This window comes from Orycteropus afer, unplaced genomic scaffold (genome assembly GCF_000298275.1).
Source record: "Orycteropus afer afer isolate SDZICR_OR568_19922 unplaced genomic scaffold, OryAfe1.0 scaffold00158, whole genome shotgun sequence".
In the NCBI taxonomy this organism is placed as follows: Eukaryota; Metazoa; Chordata; class Mammalia; order Tubulidentata; family Orycteropodidae; genus Orycteropus; species Orycteropus afer.
Genome location: NW_006921745.1, coordinates 941266 through 962140, shown reverse-complemented (window position 1 = coordinate 962140; position 20875 = coordinate 941266). Strand labels below are relative to the sequence as shown.

The following is a 20875-nucleotide window of genomic DNA, read 5'->3' as shown; positions in this document are numbered from 1 at the left end:
ATCTTTATGTATTCCATTTCATTTTTGACAACTTAATTTTCCTACATTCATACTTAGTACATTCCACATTCTGAATATTAATGAATGTTTCCAGCAGTTTCTTCCCATTTTGAGCAGTCCCTTGTCAGCAAGTGAAGGTCCTGAAAGCTTTGCTCCATCCATGTCATTAAGGTTGACTCTAGTTTGAGTAGGGAGATCTTCCCCAGTTGTAAATAACTGCCTTCCATCCTGTAGGGCTCATCTTCTGGCACTAAATCAGACAATGTTTTAGTGCTCTTCATAAAGTTTTCCAGTAATATATCAGATAGTGTTTCACTGCTATTCATAAGGTTTTCAATGGCCAATTTTTTCAGACATGGATGGCCCTGTCCTGCTTCCAAGCCTTTCTTAGTCTGGAAGCTCTACTGAACCCATCCACCATGGGTGACCCTGCTAGTTTTTGAAATACCAGTAGCATAGCCTCCAGCCTCACAGCAATACTCAAGCCACCACAGTATGACAAACTCATAGACAAGTGGTGGAGAGTGAAGGATATGTTATTATAAATAGCCCCTCCCACAACTGAAAAGAGGTCCAACTCCTGGTGGACCTCTTTGCATTTTGGAGGTAACATATTCCTCATTTAGATATGCTACTTCAATCTATTTACCAAGTACCTCAAAAAACTGCTAGTCTTGAGCAGCACCCCAGAGCAAGTGAAGGCTCTGAAACAGTTTCAGGCTGCCATGCACTTGTTCTTCCCCTTGGGCCACTATGGTGAAGCTGATCCAATAGTCCTTGAAGTGTCAGTGGCAGATAAAGATACTGTTTGGAGATTTTGGCAGGGCACCAATTGATGAAACACAGCACAGACCTGTAGGATTTTGGGGCAAAGCCCTGCTATCCTCTGCAGATAACTACTCTCCCTTTGAGAAATAGATTTTGACTTGTTACTGCACTTTAGTAAAGACTGAACACCTAACCATGGGCCATCAAGTCAACATGTGACCTGAGCTGCCCATCATGAACTGGGTTTTGTCTGACCCACAAAGTCATAAAGCTAGATGGACACAACAGTAGTCCATCATTAAATGGAAATGGTATATAAAAGATCAGGCTCGATCAGGATTTGGAGGCACATGTAAGTTGCTCGAGGAAGTGACCCAAATGCTTATGTTCCCCACCACAGTCACATTAACTTCCTTCTCACTGTCTGTACTTATGGCATTATGAGGAGTTCCTTATAATCAGTTGATGAAGGAAGAGAAAACTTGTGCATGGTTTACAAATGGTTCTTCATGATATGCAGGCATCACTCAAAAGTGAACACCAGTAATGTTGCAGGCTCTTTCTGGGACAACCTTGAAGGATAATGATGAAGGGAAATCCTCCCAATGGGCAGAGCTTTGAGCAGCGCATCTCGTTGCTCACTTTGCTTGGAAGGAGAAATGGCCAGATATGCAATTGTATACTGATTCATGGGCTGTGTTTGGCTGGATGGTCAGGGAGTTGGAAGGAACATGATTGGCATATTGGTGACAAAGAGGTGTGGGGAAGAGGTATGTGGATAGACTTCTCTGAATGGGACATAGAAGTGAAGATAGTTATTTCTCATGTGAATCTCACCAAAGGGTGACCTCAGCAGAGGAATATTTTAATAAACAAGTGGATAGGATGACATGTTCTGTGGAAACAAGTCATCTTCTTTGCCCACCCATTCCTGTCATTGCCCAATGGACTCATGAACAAAATGACCATGGTGGCAGGGATGGAGGTTATGCATAGACTCAGTAACATGGACTTCCACTCACCAATGCTGAATTGGCTACAGTCACTGCTAATTGCCTTGTCTTCCAGCAGCAGTGACTAACTTAGTTTGTGATATGGAACCATTCTTCTGGCTGATCAGCCAGCAACCTGGTGGCTGGCTCGTTACATTGCAACACTTACATCATGGAAAGGACAGCGTTTTGTTCTTCTTGGTATAGACACTTAATCTGGATACAGATTACCTTCTGTATACACCATGCTTCTGCCAAAAATGCCATCTGTGGACTTACATAATGCCTTATCCACTGTCACGGTATCCCACACAGCATCACCTCAGATCAAGGGACTCACTTCAGAGCAGCAATGGGCCGATATTCATGGAATTGACTTGTCTTACCATGTTCTCATCATCCTGAAGCAGCTGGCTTGATAGAACAATGAAATGGCCTTCTAAAGACACAATTATAGTGCCAGCTAGATAGCAACACCTTGCAGAGCTGGGATAATGTTCTTCAGTAAAGTTCTTAAATAAGCGTCCTATCTAACTAAGGTGCTGTTTTCCCAATATCCAAGATTTATGGTTCCAGGTACAAAGGGGTAGAAATGGAAATGGCACCACTCACTATTACCCCTAGTGACCCACTCACAAAATTTTTGTATCCTGTCCCTGCAACCCTATGCTCTGTGGGTCCAGAGGTCTTAGTGTCAAAGGGAGGAATACTCTCCCCTGGGGACACAATACTGATTCCTTAAACTAGAAGTTAAAAATACCACCTGGCCATTTTGGGCTCCTCATGCCTCTGGATCAACTGGTAAAGAAGGGAATTGCAATATTGTCTGGTGTGACTGGTCCTGGTTACCATAGGGAAATCAGACTGATATTACATAATTAAGGTAAAGAAGAGTATGTCTGGAATACAGGAGATTTCTTAGGACGTCTCTTAGTACTACCAAGCCCTGTGATTAAAGTCAATGGAAAACTACAGCAACCCAACTCTGATGTGACTACTAATGGCCAAGACCCTTCAGGAATGCAGGTTTGGGTCACCCTATCAGGTGAAGAATCATGAACAGCTGAGGTGCTTGCTGAAGGCAAAGAGAATACAGAATGGGTGGTAGTTCTAAATATCAGCTACACAACCAGTTGCAGAAAATGAGGACGGTGATTGTTATGAGTATTTTTTCCTGGTATGTATGCAGAAAATACTTTTGTTATAAAATATAAAGATGCAAACAGGGTAATGTGTTTCCAGTTGTACACGTGTTAGTTGTATCATGTTAAGCACAATCTTTATAATATAATGACTGGCAGTTCAAATCCACCAGCCACTTCTCAGAAGGAAGATGGAGAAATCTACTTCCATAGAGATACCACCGCAGAAACCCAAGGAGGGGTTGCTATGAGTCAAAGTGACTCATTGATAGTGAGTTTTTGTTGTTGTTGTTTGTTTTTATAACTTTATAATTGTCTTTATTGAGAGATTATGTATGATTTAAGGAGATATGTATGGGGTGGACTATTATAGTGAAGGTTACATGTCAACTTGGCTGGGCTATGATTCTAAGTAGTTTAGCAGTTATGATGTAGTCATCCCCCATGATGAGATCTGATATAATGCAGTCACTTCCATGATGAGATCTGCTATGAGAAGTCAATCAGTTGAAAAGGAGTTTCTTTCAGGGTGTGGCCTGCTTCCTATATATACATGGAAAATTTCTGGGAAAGTTCTCTGGCTTCTTGCTCGAGATCCTGCATTTGGCTTATCACCATCTGGACTTGAACCAGTGGCCTGCCACATTGCCTGCTAATCTTGGTTGAGATTGTTGTTCTTTGCAGCCTGAGCCAACACCAAGCCATTTTTCCTCCTGATCTTGGATTCATCAACTTCCAAATTCAGCAGCCTCCAAATCATTATCCCCTGCAGCTACAAGTCAGGAGAAGCCTCCAGCTTTACATATGACCCATGGACTTGGAACTTGCTAGCTGATATAACTGTGTAAGCCATTTCCTTGAGATAAATTTATCTATCTATTTATCAGCTTCACTAGTTTTGCTTTTCTAGAGAATCCTGTCTGAGACAACTCATTAATAACCTGCAATATGCAGATGACACAACCTTGCTTGCTGAAAGTGAAGAGGAATGGAACACTTACTGATGAAGATCAAAGACTCTAAGTATGGATTATTCCTCAACACACACACACACATTCTCTCTCACACACACACATACACACACACACACACACACAAGCAAAACCAAACCCACTGCCATCCTGTCAATTTTAACTCATAGCGACCCCAATTGGGTTTCGGAGGTTGTAAATCCTTATAGAAGTAGATTGCCAAGTCTTGCTTCCTCAACACAAAGAAAACAAAAATGTTCACAACTGGACCAATAAACAACTTCATGATAACTGGAGAGAATATGGAAGTTGTCAAAGATTTCATTTTACTTGGACACACAGGCAATACCCATGGTAGCAGCAGTCAAGAAATCAAATGAATAGGCAAATCTGCTGCAAGGGACCTCTTTAAAATGTTAAAAATCAAAGATGTCATATTGAGGACTAAGGTGGATGTGACCCAAGCCATGGTATTTTCAATTGCTTCATATGCATAAGAAAGGTGGACAATAAATAAGGAAGACAAAATAAGAATTGATGCCTTTGAATTATGGCATTGGTGAAGAATATTGAATATACTGTGGATTGCCAGAAGAATGAACAAATCTGTCTTCAGAGAAGTACAACTAGAATGTTCCTTAGAAGCGAGGATGGCAAGACTTCATCTTACTTACTTTGGACATATTTTTCCAGAGGGACCAGTCCCTGGAGAAGGAAATTAAACTTGGTCAAGTAGAGGGTCAGCAAAAAGAGGAACATCCTCAATGAAATAGATTGACACAGTAGCTGCAACAATAGGCTCAAACATAGCAATGATTGTCAGGATAGTGCAGAACTGGACAGTGTTTTGTTCATTTGTACATGAGGTAGTCATGAATTGGAACTGACTCAGTGGCACAAAGATTAAACAAATATTACCATTACATTACATTACATTATTTATTTACTTATTGCTACTGTGCCCTCCAAAAGGAGGGGCTTTGATTAGTCTGATGTGTATCTTGCATCTGGAACAATACCTGGAACCTAGTGGATGCTTAGGAAATATTGGTTGAATTATTAAATACCAATCCCCAGCCTTCACTGCACATTTGGTATGTGACAAGTCCTGTGCTAGAAACTTCATGGACTTTTATCTCATTTCATTTTCATAATGATATGAAGAAACACGTAGAAAGATTGATTAACTTATCCAATGGTATCCAGCAGGCAAGTGAGGAAGTCAGGATTGGAATCCAGGCAGTCTAACTCAACCTCCAAACTCTTAGGACCTGACTATATGTGCCACATGCAGCTGAGGGTACAGAGAAGGATGAGACAAAATGCTTGCCCTTGATGTCTATGCCACAGGCAACTGTTAGCACTGTGTTTATATGCTGGGGAAAACAGACCAGTTTCCATCCTTGTTAATGGAGCAAACTTTCTTCTAGAAATGTCTACATCTGCCACTCAACCTGACCTGAGCAAGACCTTAGCTACAAACTCAGAAAATCCTCTTAGGGAATATGAGAGAAATTAGCAGAACATGGGAGAGATATGGCCAGATGCTGTTTCATCAATGTGGCATCACTAATGAATGCAGGTGCAGGAACCTTGGGAAATTTTAACAATTTGAGCAAAAGCAGAATGAGTCAGAGCTAAAGAAGTGATCCTGTGGGTCTTGGGAAGATTTAGAAATAAAGTAGAGCACAGGGTACTCTTAAGAGCACTCTTAAATTTAAGAGTGTGGGGTTGCTGATTAGATAGACTGGCTGTAACTGGAGCTGCCATTTACTGAATGGTATGGCTTTGGGCAAGTTAGTTAATTTCTCTTGGCTTCTTTTCCTCACCTATAAAATGGATGTTATACCTGGCTCCTATGGTAAAGTGCTTAGCACAGAGGCACAAAATACTCAGAAAATAATGACTACTATAGTACCGATTCTTCAATTTCTGGTCCTAGGACAGGGGACTGTACTAAGAGATTAGCCACTGAAATAAAGGCAGACACTCTTGGAGACCATAATCATGGTGGGCACTTGAACTCTGGTCCTAAGAAAAAGGGTACACACTGCCCCCGTCTGTCCTCATCCTTCCCATGTGCAGCCACTAGAGGGCTATGCCTCTCTGTTTGTCAAGGTTGTTGTTGTTGTTGTTGTTATGTGCTGTCGAGTCGGACCCAACTCATAGCGATCCCTCCTTGGGTTTCTGAGGCAGTATCACTATGGAAGTAGATTGCCCCATCTTCCTTCCAAGGAGTGGCTGGTGGGTTTGAACTGCCAACCTTCTGGTTAGCAGTCAAGTGCCTTAGGCACTATGCTACCAGAGTCAAGGTTGGTTTGTTGAGATATGGCACCCAAGAAGCCCAATGGATTACCAGAAAAGGAGTTCTCTTTCCAGGGAGAGGCAAAAGAGCAACACATTCGATGAGAAATGTTCGTAGAGCAGCTGCTGAGATGTTATAGAGGGAGGCCACAGGCAGCCTACTTTGCTGTGGGCAAAGCTGTCCTTTGAGCAGATCACTCTCTATTCACTGAGAGAATTGCCTGGGGATGCCCTGGGACTTCCTGGGGCCCTGTATTGACTAAAACAAGGATCTACTTGTCTCATTGCATAACTTGGGTAATAGGGTCTTGATTTTTGAGGATCACCCTTTGAACTCATAGGGCTTTAAGACAGAAGATTAGCTTATCTTGATATAAGTAGCAAATTTCTACAGTAGTGGCAGCATCCCAATGATATATAGGAGATTAGAGATGTTTTGGAGTGATCTTCAGAAGGCAAAAGGAGCTCTGGTGGTATAGTGGTTAAAGCATTTGGCTGCTAACCAAAAGGTTGGAGGTTTGAACCCACCAGCCCTTCTGTTTGGAGAAAGATGAGGCAAACTGCTTCTGTTAAGACTTTTAGCCTTGGAAACCCTTTGATGCAGTTCTACTCCATCCTAAAGGGTTGCTCTGAATCAGAATTGACTTGATTGCAGTGGATTTTTGTTTCAGGAGGCAAAGAGTTCTTTTCCATTACTAATTCACCTTACCTTCCAACTATCAAGTAATTAGTCAATAAGAACAAATAGCCCATGGAAAACATTACTGGATCAGTCATTCTCACTGTAGCAAGGGAAATCTTTATCCCTAAAGATTTCATGCTAGATTATTAACAAACACTCCCTAAATACGGCTTCATAACTTGTCATTCTTCTCCCTTTGCTCATCACCCTAAACATTCTAGTTTTCAGAAAACACCAAAAATACCAAGTTCTTTCCAATTTACTTTTTTTCATATTTTCTTACTCTGAACACATCCACTCCTCCCTCCTTTTCCCCTGCTTTATAAAATTCCACTCCTTTATAAGACCCTGCCTCTATTTTTCCAGTGCTTTACACTCACCATTGAAAGAACATTTATCAGACTGTGGTACATTTTTGTCTCTCCTCATCATTCAATTGACTTTTTCATGTGCATCACCTCCAACCTCTGTTTGAACATCTGTCCTGACAGGGAACTCATCGCAAAGGCAATGCATTCTATTGTGGGCTAACTCTCTTTGCCAAGTTTTCCTAAAATTAGAAGCCAAATCTGCTTCTCTGATATATGGACCCAGTGATTCTCTTTCCTACAAGTTCAGTTACCTAAAATTCCTTCAGATGTGAATAAGCCTTCTCATTCTACAATGATAAATGAATCTTAAATATAGATAGATATCCTGAGAGTGGGAAATATAGGGACAATGCATTCTAAAGTTCAAATGACTGATAAGAGCAGGATTTTATTTGGGCAACCTAAGGATGAAGTCAAGAATATCAAAGACACTAGAAACATATAGACACCAAAAAATATAATATAGTAAAAAGAGCACTGAGCTAGGAAATGAAAGATGAGTTCCAGTGTGATTTATATTCTCTGAGCCTTGATTTTCTCATCTGGAAAGGAATAATTTACATGATGCATAGTTTTACTTATTACCCTAACTGCAAAATTTTGTCTGGAAATGATCCTGCTCACCTGGGCTATCTTAAGACTTTACTTTGGCTTGAGTTTCATAGTTCTGGGTGGGCAAAAGGTTGCACATGCATCAGTGGGCTCCACCCTTTTTGGTGGACACTCTTGGTGCCAAAGATGGTATGATCTACACCACCCACCATCATGTCAATCGATGAGCCCTTTATTCCCACCTGGTTTGAATCTTCCTCTCCTTACCTAGAAGCCCTGTTTCATCAGGGCTATTTATTCATCATAAATCAAGGATGCAGGTAACACATTTGATTATGAGTTTATTATATATTCTCTTTTCCTGGAGTTCTGCAAGTAAAATATTTCATAAAAACCGACTCTTTATTTGTCCTAAGTTCCACCCTACAGAGCCAGGTCATATTACAATCGCTTGATGCACAAGACCCAATGACTCAATAAATACTTTATAAAAATAATGCAATTTTTTTCTTTCTTAAAACAAAATAATTAGGATTTCCAAGATGTTAGCCTCCTTCTCTTTTTATAGCATTTACTGAGAATATACTGGTAAAGTGAAAATTGTTAAGATGGTATTAAAACAAAATAGATGAAATGAGCTCTATATTCTTTTCCTTTTTCTTTTGAAAAGTGCTATTCCCTGTGTTTGTGTCTGAAATTTCTGAACCTACTAAGATGTGACAGAAATTGTGCCATTTTAGAGTCTTTAAGCAGAATCATTGCATTATTATTATTGTTGTTGTTATGTGCTGTCGAGTCGGCCCCAACTCATAGCGACCCCTCCTTGGGTTTCCGAGGCAGTATCACTACGGAAGTAGGATTGCCCAACCTTATTATTATTATTATTATTTTAATTCTAAAGCCTTTTGATATGGTTACAAAAAGCAGACCTCAGATTTCTCCCTAAAAGATACATTTGCCTCCACATCCCACCCAGTCTGAGACAAGGGCATTCTGGAGGGCTGAGGCTTCAGCACGATGCCTTATGATGAAATAACATTTCGTTTGTGGTGGCTTTTGTTTGTTTGTTGTTTTGCTACATTTCCATCGAGTTATTATTACTATTTTTTAAATTATTATAAAATTCCCTTTCTCTTGCACTTCCCTAAGACCCTTCCTTTCTGTCTTCTCAGAGAAGTGATTAAATAGCTTCACAATGACAACTCCAGAGAAAAGGTAACACTTAAGTCACAGTCATATTAAATAAGTTATATATAAAAACTGCTTATAACGTTTACACCTTCTGCATCTTTCTGCATTTGCTTCTTTCAGAAACACTGGATTGGGTGTGAATCAAGTCCCACCCACTATCCTCTCCAGGTCTTTCTCACTGCTTTTTTGTCCCATTCACCTGCCTACAATGCTCCTAAAGTGATATCCAAGAGGTCTGTAGGCACTGAAGAAGGCAAGAGTGGTTTCAGATGGCAGTCACCTGAGCCTGGCACACACCTCTAGGGTAATTTATAAAAAATATTCAGGTAGTATATACAAATATACACATATGCAGGTAAGGAGGACTCTGCTCCAGGCAGGCAGATCAGTGCAAGTGCATCTGTGTCACAAATGCCAGAGGTGATGCCCATCCCTCTTTACTTCATCCCCAGTCTCTTAATACTCCCTGGCCTCTTGGAACTGCTTGAAGTAATCTTCATCTGAAGGACTCTCTGTGCACTTCTGTCCATTGTTGGGAGGTCGAGCCTCATTATACCTGCTCCAGTCACCCTTGCAGATAATCCAAGGCAGAATGTCCACTTTGTAGTGGAGCTCTGCCGAGAACTCTGTGCTGATAAGATTGGGTGTCCCTGCCCCTTTGCCCCTGGTGATGAGTTGCATATTGTCACCATAGCAACAGTGCTGAGCAGCCAGTGTAGTGCTCTCTAGGGACAGCATGGAACGGATGCAGTACCGGGCTGTGGGCTTGTAGATCTCTAACTTCTCCTTGGGTCCACTGGCATCCTTCCATCGGAAGTCCTTGTGCTTGATGCGGTCAAAGATGTCTGCTGTGCTGTAGGCCACTTCGGTGGGATAGGAGCAGGGGCAGCTGGGAAGGTCATTGATTACCTTGTGCATGTACTTCTTCAAGAACTCACTTTTGCAGCTCATCCATCGCTCACAGCTGTCTGTGTCTGAAAAAGGCCACAGAGAAACCGTCTCATCACATGCAAAACTGGACTAAGTTAAAATCAATGAACACCTCCTTCCTTGAATCCTAGTCCCCTGCAGCTGCCTGGAGCTGCCAGGCCATAGAAGGCCACTCTTATCTCTTATGGTGTTGGAGATGACTGAGAGTTTCTTTGTCTATAGGCTCCCCCCAACCCACTCAGCACACATTTTATATTATGGCAAATTTTTAAATGTATATAAAAGTAGAGAGAATAGTAGTTATATAATGACTGCCCACGGGAGCTCTGGTGACATAGTGCCTAAGGCATCTGACTGCTAACCATAAGGCTGGTGGTTCAAACCCACCAGCCACTCCTCAGAAGGAAGGTTGGGCAATCTTCTTTTGTAGTGATATTGCCTCAGAAAACCAAGGAGGGGTTGCTATGAGTTGGATCTGACTTGACAGCAGTGATTTTTTTTTTTTTTTAATGACTGCCCATAAGCCATCATCTAGATTTAACCATCATTCCATTTGCTTCATCTTTTGTCTTTCATTTAGTGAAAATGTATATTACCCCTAAATATAACTAGGAAAAAAATAAATAAAAGGAATATTTTCCTAGGTAACAATAGTCCCATGACCATCCCTAACAAAATTAACAATAATTTACAGGGCCATTTTGAATCTCCTCTCTAAACAAGGGATGATGTGATGGGAATGCCTAAGAAAAAACATCTGAAGGACTAAGTTTCATTTCTGCCACTCACTTTCTGATATGAACTAGGGCTAGACTTTTAATCTTAACCTTAGAAATTAAAAAATCATGGTATGTACATCTGCATAAAAAGAATCAGTGAGGAAATGAAGGAGTTGTCCCTGCTTTTAGGGGACTTAACATTTAGACTAGATTCCCAAGGTGGTACAAAAGATTAACGCTCTTGACTGTGTAAGCCCACCCAGAGTTGCCTCAGAAAAAAAGACCTGGTGATCTACTTCTGAAAAATCAGCCATTGAAGACCCTCACTCACAGGAGGTTGTCATGAGTTGCATTTGCCTCAATAGGAACTTTTTATTTTTTGTTAAACAGTTAGGCTAGAGGTCACTGATGAGTAGCCCTCAGGCCAGATACTACTTGAGATGATGTCGTGTTTGGTAATTCCAGCAGTAAAACATATTGAATTTGTTGCCAACATTTAAAAAGTAGGTAATTTTACTAATATGTGGATCCCTAGCTTCATTTGAAGAGCTCTGGTAGTGTAGTGCCTAAGGGACTTGACTGCTAACCAGAAGGCTGGCGGTTCAAACCCACTAGCCACTCCTCGGAAGGAAGATGGGGCAATCTACTTCCATAGTGATACTGCCTCGGAAACCCAAGGAGGGGTCAGTCGCTATGAGTTGGGTCCGACTCTACAGCACAAAACAACAACAACAACAACAGCTTCATTTGACAAATCCAAAGATGTGTCCACACTGGCCCTGCATTCCTCCATAGGGAACCACTGGCTCCCGTGAACAGGAGAACAGGGATCACTTCTTGGACAAGGGTGCAGGTTCTTCAGCTCACCCAAGTCTCTGCCTGATCACTTCATTTATGGGCATTGCTTCACCATCTGAGTCTGTGATCAGATTTATTGAATGAATATCTTAGTTGGGTTTCTCCTAGAGGTGAAGAAAACTAAACTCACTGCTATCAAGTTGGATCCAACTCATAGTGACCCCTCCTTGGGTTTCCTAGGTAGTATCCCTATGGAAGTAGATTGCACAATATTTTTTCTGAGGAGTGGCTGGTAGGTTTGAACTGCCAGCCTTCTGGTTAGCAGTCAAATGCCTTAGGTGAGGAGTGCAGTCAAAATTGTTCTTTGGGACATGATTCTAAAAAACAATAGTTGGAGAGCAGGGGAGTGAGATAGGGAAGAGAAAGTAGTCAATAGAGAACCAAACCAATCCAAACCAGTTTCAGTTGAGTGGACTCCGACTCATGGAGATCCCATGTGTATTAGAGTAGAACTGTGCTCTATAGGGTTTCTAGGGGCTGATAGATCACCAGACCTTTCGTCTGTGGCACCTCTAGGTGGACTTGAAGTGCCAGCCTTTTGTTAGCAGCAGAGTGAACTAGCCATTTGCACCTCCAGGGATCCTAAGCCAATACAGGGTGCATAATAAATAGATAAACTGTGCAGGCAATTGGAGGAGCTCCGGCGGCATAGTGCCTAAGGCATTTGACTGCTAACCAGAAGGCTGGTGGTTCAAACCCTCCTCAGACAGAAGGTTGGGTGATCTACTTCTGTAGTGATACCACCTCAGAAACTCAAAGAGGGGTCGCTATGAGTCAGATCTGACTCCATGGTAGTGAGTTTGGTTTTGGTTGGCAGGCAGCTGGAGCTCAACTCTGCCGGGGAAATAATGCAGAGAATACACCTGAGAGCTTTCCCATTTAAAGGGTGATAAATCTGGATATGGACCCATCAGCTCCCATCAACAACTGAAGCAGGTCTGCTTTTGAACATGTCTTGTTGACGCACTTCCAGTCATTATGCCTTCAGGGGCCTGTGAGTTCTGGAGGCCAGGAAAAGCCTTCAGGAGAAGAAACACAGGAGCTGCCATGTGTGAGATTGGGCTGATGTGCAGGGACATGGTGGGTACCAAGGGGGCATGAGCAAGGCATCCACAGTATCTGGCTCAGTGTGTTACAGTGTGTAAGCTGACATGCACACACTAGGGAAGCCAGTTGTGGTGGAATGTGGGGTACATCAAGGTAGACAAAGGCAAAATGCACATCGGCGTCCATGTCATATCATGTATCATGTAGGTACATGTCATCTCATGTATCATGGAGGTCTCCAACACAGTTTAGGCTTGTATAGAGGGCAATAAGGAGGCATTAAAGGTTTGCAAATCATAGTGGATTATTGATTTTTTTCTGTTATTTATTTTTAATAATATTTTATTGTGTTTTTGGTGAAAATTTACAGTTTAGGTTCCCATTCAACAATTTCTACACAAGATATTTAGTGACATTTTTCACAATGTGTGAACATTCTCTTATTTCCATTCTGGTTTTCCATTCTCGTTAATTTAGTTTCCCTACCCCTTACATTTTCATCTTAGTTTTGATGTAATTGTTGATCATTTGGTTCCATATAGGTAATTTTTAAAAGGAGTGCAGTATTTATGGGTGATATTCATTATTCTTTTAGACCATTTTTTATTTAGGTACAAGGTGACCTCATGGGTTAATTTCAGTTCAAGGTTTGAAGAGTGTCTCAGGGCAATAGTCTCATGGAGTCCTCCAGTGTCAACCAGTCCAGTAGGTCTGGTTTTTTTTTTTTTTTAAGAATTTGAGATTCTGTTCCACATTGTCCTCTCTATCAGGATCCATCTATTGTAGCCCTGATCATAACAGTCAATAACACTAGCTGGGAAACATCTAGTTCTTCTGGTCTCAGAGTAGATGAGGTTTGTGAAGATTATTTACCCTGTAGGCCATTGTGGGTTATTAACTGATCTTTATAGTGAGAAAATGAATTCAGCACTGATAATAGAATGGATAATCATAGAGAACAACTAGAACCAGTTGTAGGGGTCCAGGTGAAATATTCTGGGAAAGGAAAACCAGGTAAAATCAAGAGTAGTCAAAGATTTAGAGCTGTCAGAACTTAGTGGCTGATGGACTTAGGGGTAAAGAGAGGAAAGTTATGACTTTCAGACTCTGATCCTGGTCTCTGGGAGGTTGATTGTGCCATAGGTGAAATAAGGAAGGGTTATAGCTTGGAGAAGGACTCTAATGTCAAAGGAAGATGAGGAAGAGGGAGACTGGGGCATCTCCAATGAGTTAAGAAAGGCCTAGTGTAAGGTTGAGGGCTTGGGATCTCATACTAGACTGCCTGGGATTGTACTCCAATTCAATTATTTATTAGCTTTATGATCTTAAAGATACCTCACTGCGCTGTACTTCAGTTTTTTCATCTCCAAATTGGGGGTAAAAATATGGCCTATTTCAGAACACTGAGGAGGAATAAATGGAAGAGAACCTAGCAAGTCCTCAGAACAGGGTCCAGTGTGCTGTCAGCTGGGATAACATCTGAGGCTCATTTCAGCTCTAAGGGTTTTGATTCCATGGCTGCAACCACTGACTAAGCAGTTGTTGAGAAAATGGTAGTTTGATCCTGGGAAGTTCTGTCTGCAAATTCCAAGGGATCACCCTCAGAAGGCAGGATCTTCAGAAACAAAATTCAATGGGATGAAGAAGCCCAGAAAATAGCTCTAAAAGTTCCTTCCAAGGTGTGGTATTCATGTAGCTACCAAGCATACATTGACTTTTTTTTTTAAAAAAATGGTTTATTTATCACGCTTATCTAATGCTTTCTTTATGTTGGGCACACTTTAATTGTCTTATAGGCACTATTATCTCAATAGGTTTACAGATCAGAAAACTGAGGCAGGACTAAGTAAAGTAACTTGATGTTGTACAAGTCAATCTTTCTCATCTCTGCTGAGCATCTTCCATTAATCCTTCTCTACAGACATCCTATGCTTCTCCTTGCCCTGGAAGTTTGACTATGTGGACTGTGTCAATAGTTTCCTTAACCCCTGGCTTCCCATTGGGCTCAGTCAATGGGAGGACTCAGTAAGAGACTCAAGGAAGGGAGGAGAGTGATATCAGAGTATCCCCTTGGCTCTTTTTTCACTAATACAGATTGGCTGCATCCTTTTGGGGACAAGAACTGCTGTAAGGTGGCCTCTCCAGATACTCACTTTCTGGGTTCCAGTGACCACTCCTTCTCCTAGCTCCTTTAGGCCAAGGGAAGGTAAGGGCTCCCAGTGTTGCCAGTCTTGGGTTCTGTTCAAGCCCTTGTTGATTTCCTTCCATGCTAATTAGCTTCCACCCTTCTCATAAATTTGCGAACAGTTCTGTTATCAAATGCTCCTCAGTCACCTACCTATTTTGAGTGACCCATGTCCTTTCTTACCAGACCCTGACTAGTCCGCCATGACTCCTCACTCTTGTGTGCTGTTGGCTGCACACAGGGTGAGCCCTTATGCATCTGGACTGGTACCCTGCAAAAGCTTGCCCATTGCCATGGAGACTGCATAGTAAGCAAGGTAGTCACAACTAATGGTGGCCAAATCATGGCTGACTCATTTGGATGGGGCCTATGTTCTTCATTTTCCCACAGTCCTCAGTACTCTCTAATGTCTCCTGATACTGTAGCTTTTTTTGTTTTTCATCATTGTGCTTGAACTATTTTTTTTCATTTCTTATACTCTAGACTTTTTCTGCTTGGATTTTTGTCTCCTATAGTTGTTTGAGGAAAGTATTTACCAGATTAAGGAGCCCTGGTGGTGCCATGGTTAAGCACTTGGCTGCTAAACAAAAGATCCATGGGTTGAAACTGTCAAGTGGCTCTCTGGGAGAAAGAATTGGTGATCTTCAATAAAGATCATAGCCATAAAATCCCTGTGGGGCAGTTCTGCTCTGTCATATGGGATCGCTATGAGTCAGAATGGACTTGATGGCACACAACCAACAAAACAACAACAACAACATTTACTAGATATCAAACAGCAGAGATGTGAAAAATTGGGACTTAGGACTGCTAACTTCTTTTAAAAAAAAGTCATTTATTTTATTTATTTTTGTTGTTAAAAATATACACAGCAAAACAAACACCAAATCAACAATTTCTACATGTACAATTCAGTGACATTGATTACATTCTTCAAGTTGTGCAACCACTCTTACCCTCCTTTTCTAAATTGTTTCTTCTACATTAACATAAAATCACTACCCCCTAAGTTTCCTATCTAACTTTAGAATTTCTGTTGTCAGTTTGATCCCACATAGATAGTTCTTTAAAAGAATAAAGTGCTCAAGGCAGACATTCTTTACTAATTAAGCAAAGCTGTTTGGTTTAAAGAAGACTTCAGGGGATGTTTTTGGGTTAAGGTTTAACGATTATCTCAGGCAATAGTTTTAGGGATTGTTCCAGCCTTATTGACTCCAGAAAATCTGGCTTTTAGAATTTGAAATTCTGTTTGGTTTTTCTTTCTCTTTTCATTAGGATTCTTCTATAGAATCTCTAATCAAAGTTTTCAGTGATGGTCGCTGGCACCATCTAGTTCTTTTGGTCTCATGGCAAAGAAGGCAGTTGCTCATGAAGGCGATTTGCTACTATTCCTAACTCCTCTTCTTCCACTGTTGCTCCAGGTGAATAGGGACCAATTTTTGTACCTTAAATGGGTGGTTGCAAGCTTTTAAGACCCCAGTTACAACACAATGAACTAGGAGGTATAACAAAAGCTCTAAACATGATGTTAAGACATTTAACTTGGATGTCCCATGAAACCCTATATCTCCAAACCAAGAAACCAAATCCCATGAAATATTTGGGGTTGTACATAAGCAGCCTCAGCAGCTGCTCTCTCTCTCTCTCTTTTTTTTTTTTTTAATGTATATCATATAACATTCGTCATTCAAACTTTGTACAAATGGACAACTTATTGACATCAGTAACATCAATCAGCTGTGCAACCATTAGCCTTAATCAATGAGAATTTTCTATCACTGTAAAGAGAAACTCAGTGCTCCATATCTTTTAACTTGTGCAACAGGGACAGAAATGAAGAGACTAAGAAAGAATTTATGGGTAGCAAAAGAAATAGGGTAAATGGAGTCTTATTCTTATACAATATAGAATTACATGCAGAAACACATGAAGCTATTTTCAAAAGGCAAGATTTCACCTTGCACCTAAGTAGTCATTTTCATTTTTGTTTGGGCTAGACTTACTTGTATTTACTTTTGTACTTTTTAGCAGACAAATAGCAAGGTATGCCAAAGGTTTATGAAAAATTCTTGGGTTATAATATTGAAAATATTTTCTCTCTCCTCCCTCTACTAAAGAACTTGGATAATCATTTCTTTATTTTACTGGGGAGAGCTCATGAGTGCTGTGAGAGCAGATTCCATGGCAGCTTGTGCCCCTCCTATGGACTGACTTGTCACTAAAGGAAGAGAGTGATTCCTGCCTGCCTGTTGCCATGGGGCTGCATAGCAAGCAGGGTGGACATGAAAGTGTTACTTGGCTCCGTCTGGTGCAGGAGAAATGGGATTGCTCATCTTGCTTGGAGTATGTTCAGTGCGCAAAAAATATGCTGGGAGAATTGGACCCCATCAGAGGAAAATGAAACTTTAAATGGATCCAAGGTTGACATTGCAAAGGCAAAAGGAATCTTCAAAGCACTAAATCAATATTTGGATAAAGAAGGGGGAAAAAATAAAAACTTCTTACCAACTTCAAACAGTTTGGTGGCATTAAACTCCTCACTTCCCGCAAGCAGACTCACTTCAGTGGCAGCTGTCCTGAAGGTGTCTTCAATTCCTGTACATATACAATAGCTCATTTTTCCTTCGTTATATGGAAAAAGTCAGTCCCTCCCCTCGAAAAATTAAAAAAAACAAATACACCTGAACAAAGCCTTTTTTGTATTCATTACTACTCTCTGGCAGAACCTTCCACAGAGGAAACAGTAAAAAGCAGGTAGTAGAACATAAAATATATGAAAACCCCAGATACCACTTGTAGCATGAAATCATACCCAAATGTTCATGAGTCCTAAGGAATCACTCACTAGGCCCAAGGATGGGGTCTTGGCATTGTGGGACATGTGGCAGGATGACTGGTGGTATCAGGGTGACAAACTAAGCTAGAGACAACTGAGTGTAGTGTTTAATACCATGTCTTTGGAATCTCCAAACCAAAACTCCAAACTCATTGCCCTTGAATCAGATCCAACTCATAGCGACCCCTCCTTGGGTTTCCAAGGCAGTATCACTATGAAGTAGGTTGCCCAATCTTCCTTCCAAGGAGTGGCTGTGGGTTTGAACCGCCAACCTTCTGCGAAGCAAACGCTTTAGGCACTATGCTACCAAAGCTCCCTTTGGAGACTAGGTTCAAATCATACTAGGTATGTGACTCTGGACAAACCAGTTAATTTTTCTGTGTGCCTCAGTTTCCACATTTCTAAAATGGAAAGGATAGAATGACACACTTCATAGCATTGTTGAATTAATTAAATGAATTACATGTAAAGAAAGCATTTTGAGTAGTAAGGGGTCAGTGTTAGCAGATATTTTCCCCTTGATATTTGTTTAGCTCATTTTGAAGATGCAGCAGTCCACAGGCAAAGACCAGATATCCCATGCCCTAAGACTCTTAGCATTGTCCATGGTGCTCCAGAATGAATAAGGTGGGCTTGCCATTACTTGCTGTGAGGAACTGGAACCATCTTGCCTCCACCTGGTACCAAACTAACAACCCCCAACCAGACTACTTTACAAATAGGAATCCTGTGCAAACAAAAGCAAGTGGGAAGGATTGATGGAACATAAGGTTTTTGTTGGAAACCTTCAGTCTCCCTGCTGGGCATGACTTGATTTCCTTTAAGTGTTTCTCTCTGACTTTATTTAAATTGCCTCAAACTTATTTTTAGGGGACAAACCTTTTACAGTATAGTATCTGCCAGGCCAGTGGGACCTTCTCTGTCCCATGATTCTCTTTAGTAGGGTTGAGAATGAAGAAAGCCCAATAAGAAAAAGATCCCCAAAATGAAAATCCTTCATGCTGCAAGGGAGACCTGAAAAACTGGAACCAGGGACAGAAACAGAAAGGATGGAAATAGGGTAAAGATAGAGACCAGGAACATGCATGAACAGGGCTGCTGGCCACACCATTCTTAGTGGTGAGAGAAAATGAGAAGGAAACATTCAAAATGGTGGCAGAGATGAGTCTGAGAAGACACCTTGGGTCTGGGTGCCAGTTCTTGAAGAAGACACACGGCAAGTCTCAAATACCCTGACATTATATGCTATCTATATCCATATGTGGCTGAACCCTGATACCCATCTTGCTGGTGGAGAGGGGAGAACTTAATGATTAAGAACATAGACCCCTGAATCAGACCTTCTGCCTTCAAATTCCACATAAATCACTTGTAGCTTCTGTGACTCTAAGCATATTAAGCACTTGTGCTTGAGTTTGCACAGCTGTCAAATGGGTACAACAATAATAATAATGCATATTTAGGAAGTTACATGAAGATTGAATCAAATAATACTCTTAGAAATGTGCTTGATACATAAGTACTCTAAAATCTTATTCTTCATGATTTCCTTTATCAACATTTTTTATTTCCTTCTTCTCCTTCACCTCCTCTCTGTCTTCCTCCTCCTTCTGCTTATTCATTATATTCTCCTTCACTGCCTTCATTTTCTTTTCCTCCTCATATTGATTGATTGACTAATTTCTACCTATCTAAATCTCATCCACACTACCAGTTTCCATAACGACCTCACCTTCATCATGATGAGCATGAGAAAGATCATGAAAAGCACCCTGATGGTTGTTCCATTTGTTGAGATCCTTTTGTGTGGTGGGCATGGAGCTAGGACTGCCACTTCTTACATGTCACCATCACTTTCTACATATATCATTTCTGCTAACACACATTCATTCCAAATTGACCCTTCTTTTTCCTTGGGGACCTCTTTGCTCTTCCACTTCTTTTTAGTTTGAAATCTTGGCTTCACGATTTGAAAATAGAAGATTTAAGGGCTATTACAAGGAAGTCTGGGGTGGAAGGTCCAATTTTCTCACTAAAGTTTCATTCCAATGAAGCCATTTAGAATGTGTAGTTTCTATGATGAACCAAAGATATTGTTTTAGGCTGTATTCTACCCAGCAATGGGCAATACACAGATATATAAAGGATCAGATAATAAATATTTTATGGTTTGTGGGTCATATAGGGAGCTCTGGTGACATAGTGACTGTGGCATTTGACTGCTAACTAGAAGGTTGGCCATTGAAATTCACCAGCCGCTCCTTGGAAGGAAGGTTGGGCAATCTACTTTCGTAGTGATTTCACCCCAGAAACCCAAGAACGGGTCGCTATAAGTTGGATCCGACTTGACGGCAGTGAGTCTGGTTTTGTTTTTGGGTCATATATGGTTTGGGTTGCATATCCTTCTTCTTTTTGTTTTTTAACAATGCTTTAAAAATGTGTAGGCCATGCAAATACAAGCCATGGGCCACACCTGGCCCAAGGGCCATAGTTTGAAAACCCTTGCTATAGACAGGCTCAAGAGTTCTGGTGGCATAGTGCCTAAGGCATTTGACTGCTAACCAGAAGGCTGGTGGTTCAAACCCACCAGCCACTCCCTGGAAGGAAGGTTGGGAAATCTACTTCCATAGAAACCCAAGCAGGGGTTGTTATGAGTCAGATCCGACTTGATGGCAAACACACCAACAACCACAACATAGACAGGCTCACTTATTTTTTACCCCCACTGTGATCTCTTATCAAGTTTTCAATTGTTGTTGTTGTTATGTGCCATCGAGTCAGACACGACTCATAACAACCCCTCCTTGGGTTTTCAAGGTGGTATCACTATGGAAGTAGATTGCCCAACCTTCCTTCTGAGGAGTGGCTGATGGGTTTGAACCACCAGCCTTCTGGTTAGCAGTCAAATGCCTTAGGCACTATGCTACCAGAGCTCCCACGTTTTCAATTAGTTAAAAAACAAACAAACAAACAAAAAAAACCTAAGAAAGAATCACAAAATAATAACTATATTGCCAAGTTTCCCCAGTTTTCTCTCTTGGGAGCCATTGGCAATTCTCAGGCACTACAGGGCAGATAAACTGTGTGGTTTTTCTGTAGATGGCTATCAAGCTTTTTGTCCTAGCTTCCTTATCAGACTGTGAATGTCTATTTAATGTAATCTTCAAGATACAAACAAATGTACATCAAAGGTCCAAATTAGCCAAATCCCTCTTTTAAATTCAGCAAGTACCATATGACCTTGTACCCTAAGTCATGGCTACTGCAATTATGCATAAGATTCAGAAAATTCATTTTTTTATCTCTTCAACTAACTAATGTTCTCCT

General features: G+C 41.0%; 1 protein-coding gene across 1 annotated transcript in view; it reads right to left on the bottom strand.

Annotated features, from left to right (window-relative positions):
• Positions 1 to 9429: 9429 nt before the first annotated feature.
• ISM1 (isthmin 1) overlaps positions 9430 to 20875 on the bottom strand; it is a 28801-nt gene continuing 17355 nt past the window's right edge. The window contains exons 5-6 of the mRNA XM_007946383.1: positions 17218 to 17307; positions 9430 to 9947 (exon numbers count right to left, since the gene is read on the bottom strand). Of these exons, the coding sequence (XP_007944574.1) occupies positions 9430 to 9947; positions 17218 to 17307 (608 nt within the window). The remainder of the gene's footprint in view (positions 9948 to 17217; positions 17308 to 20875) is intronic.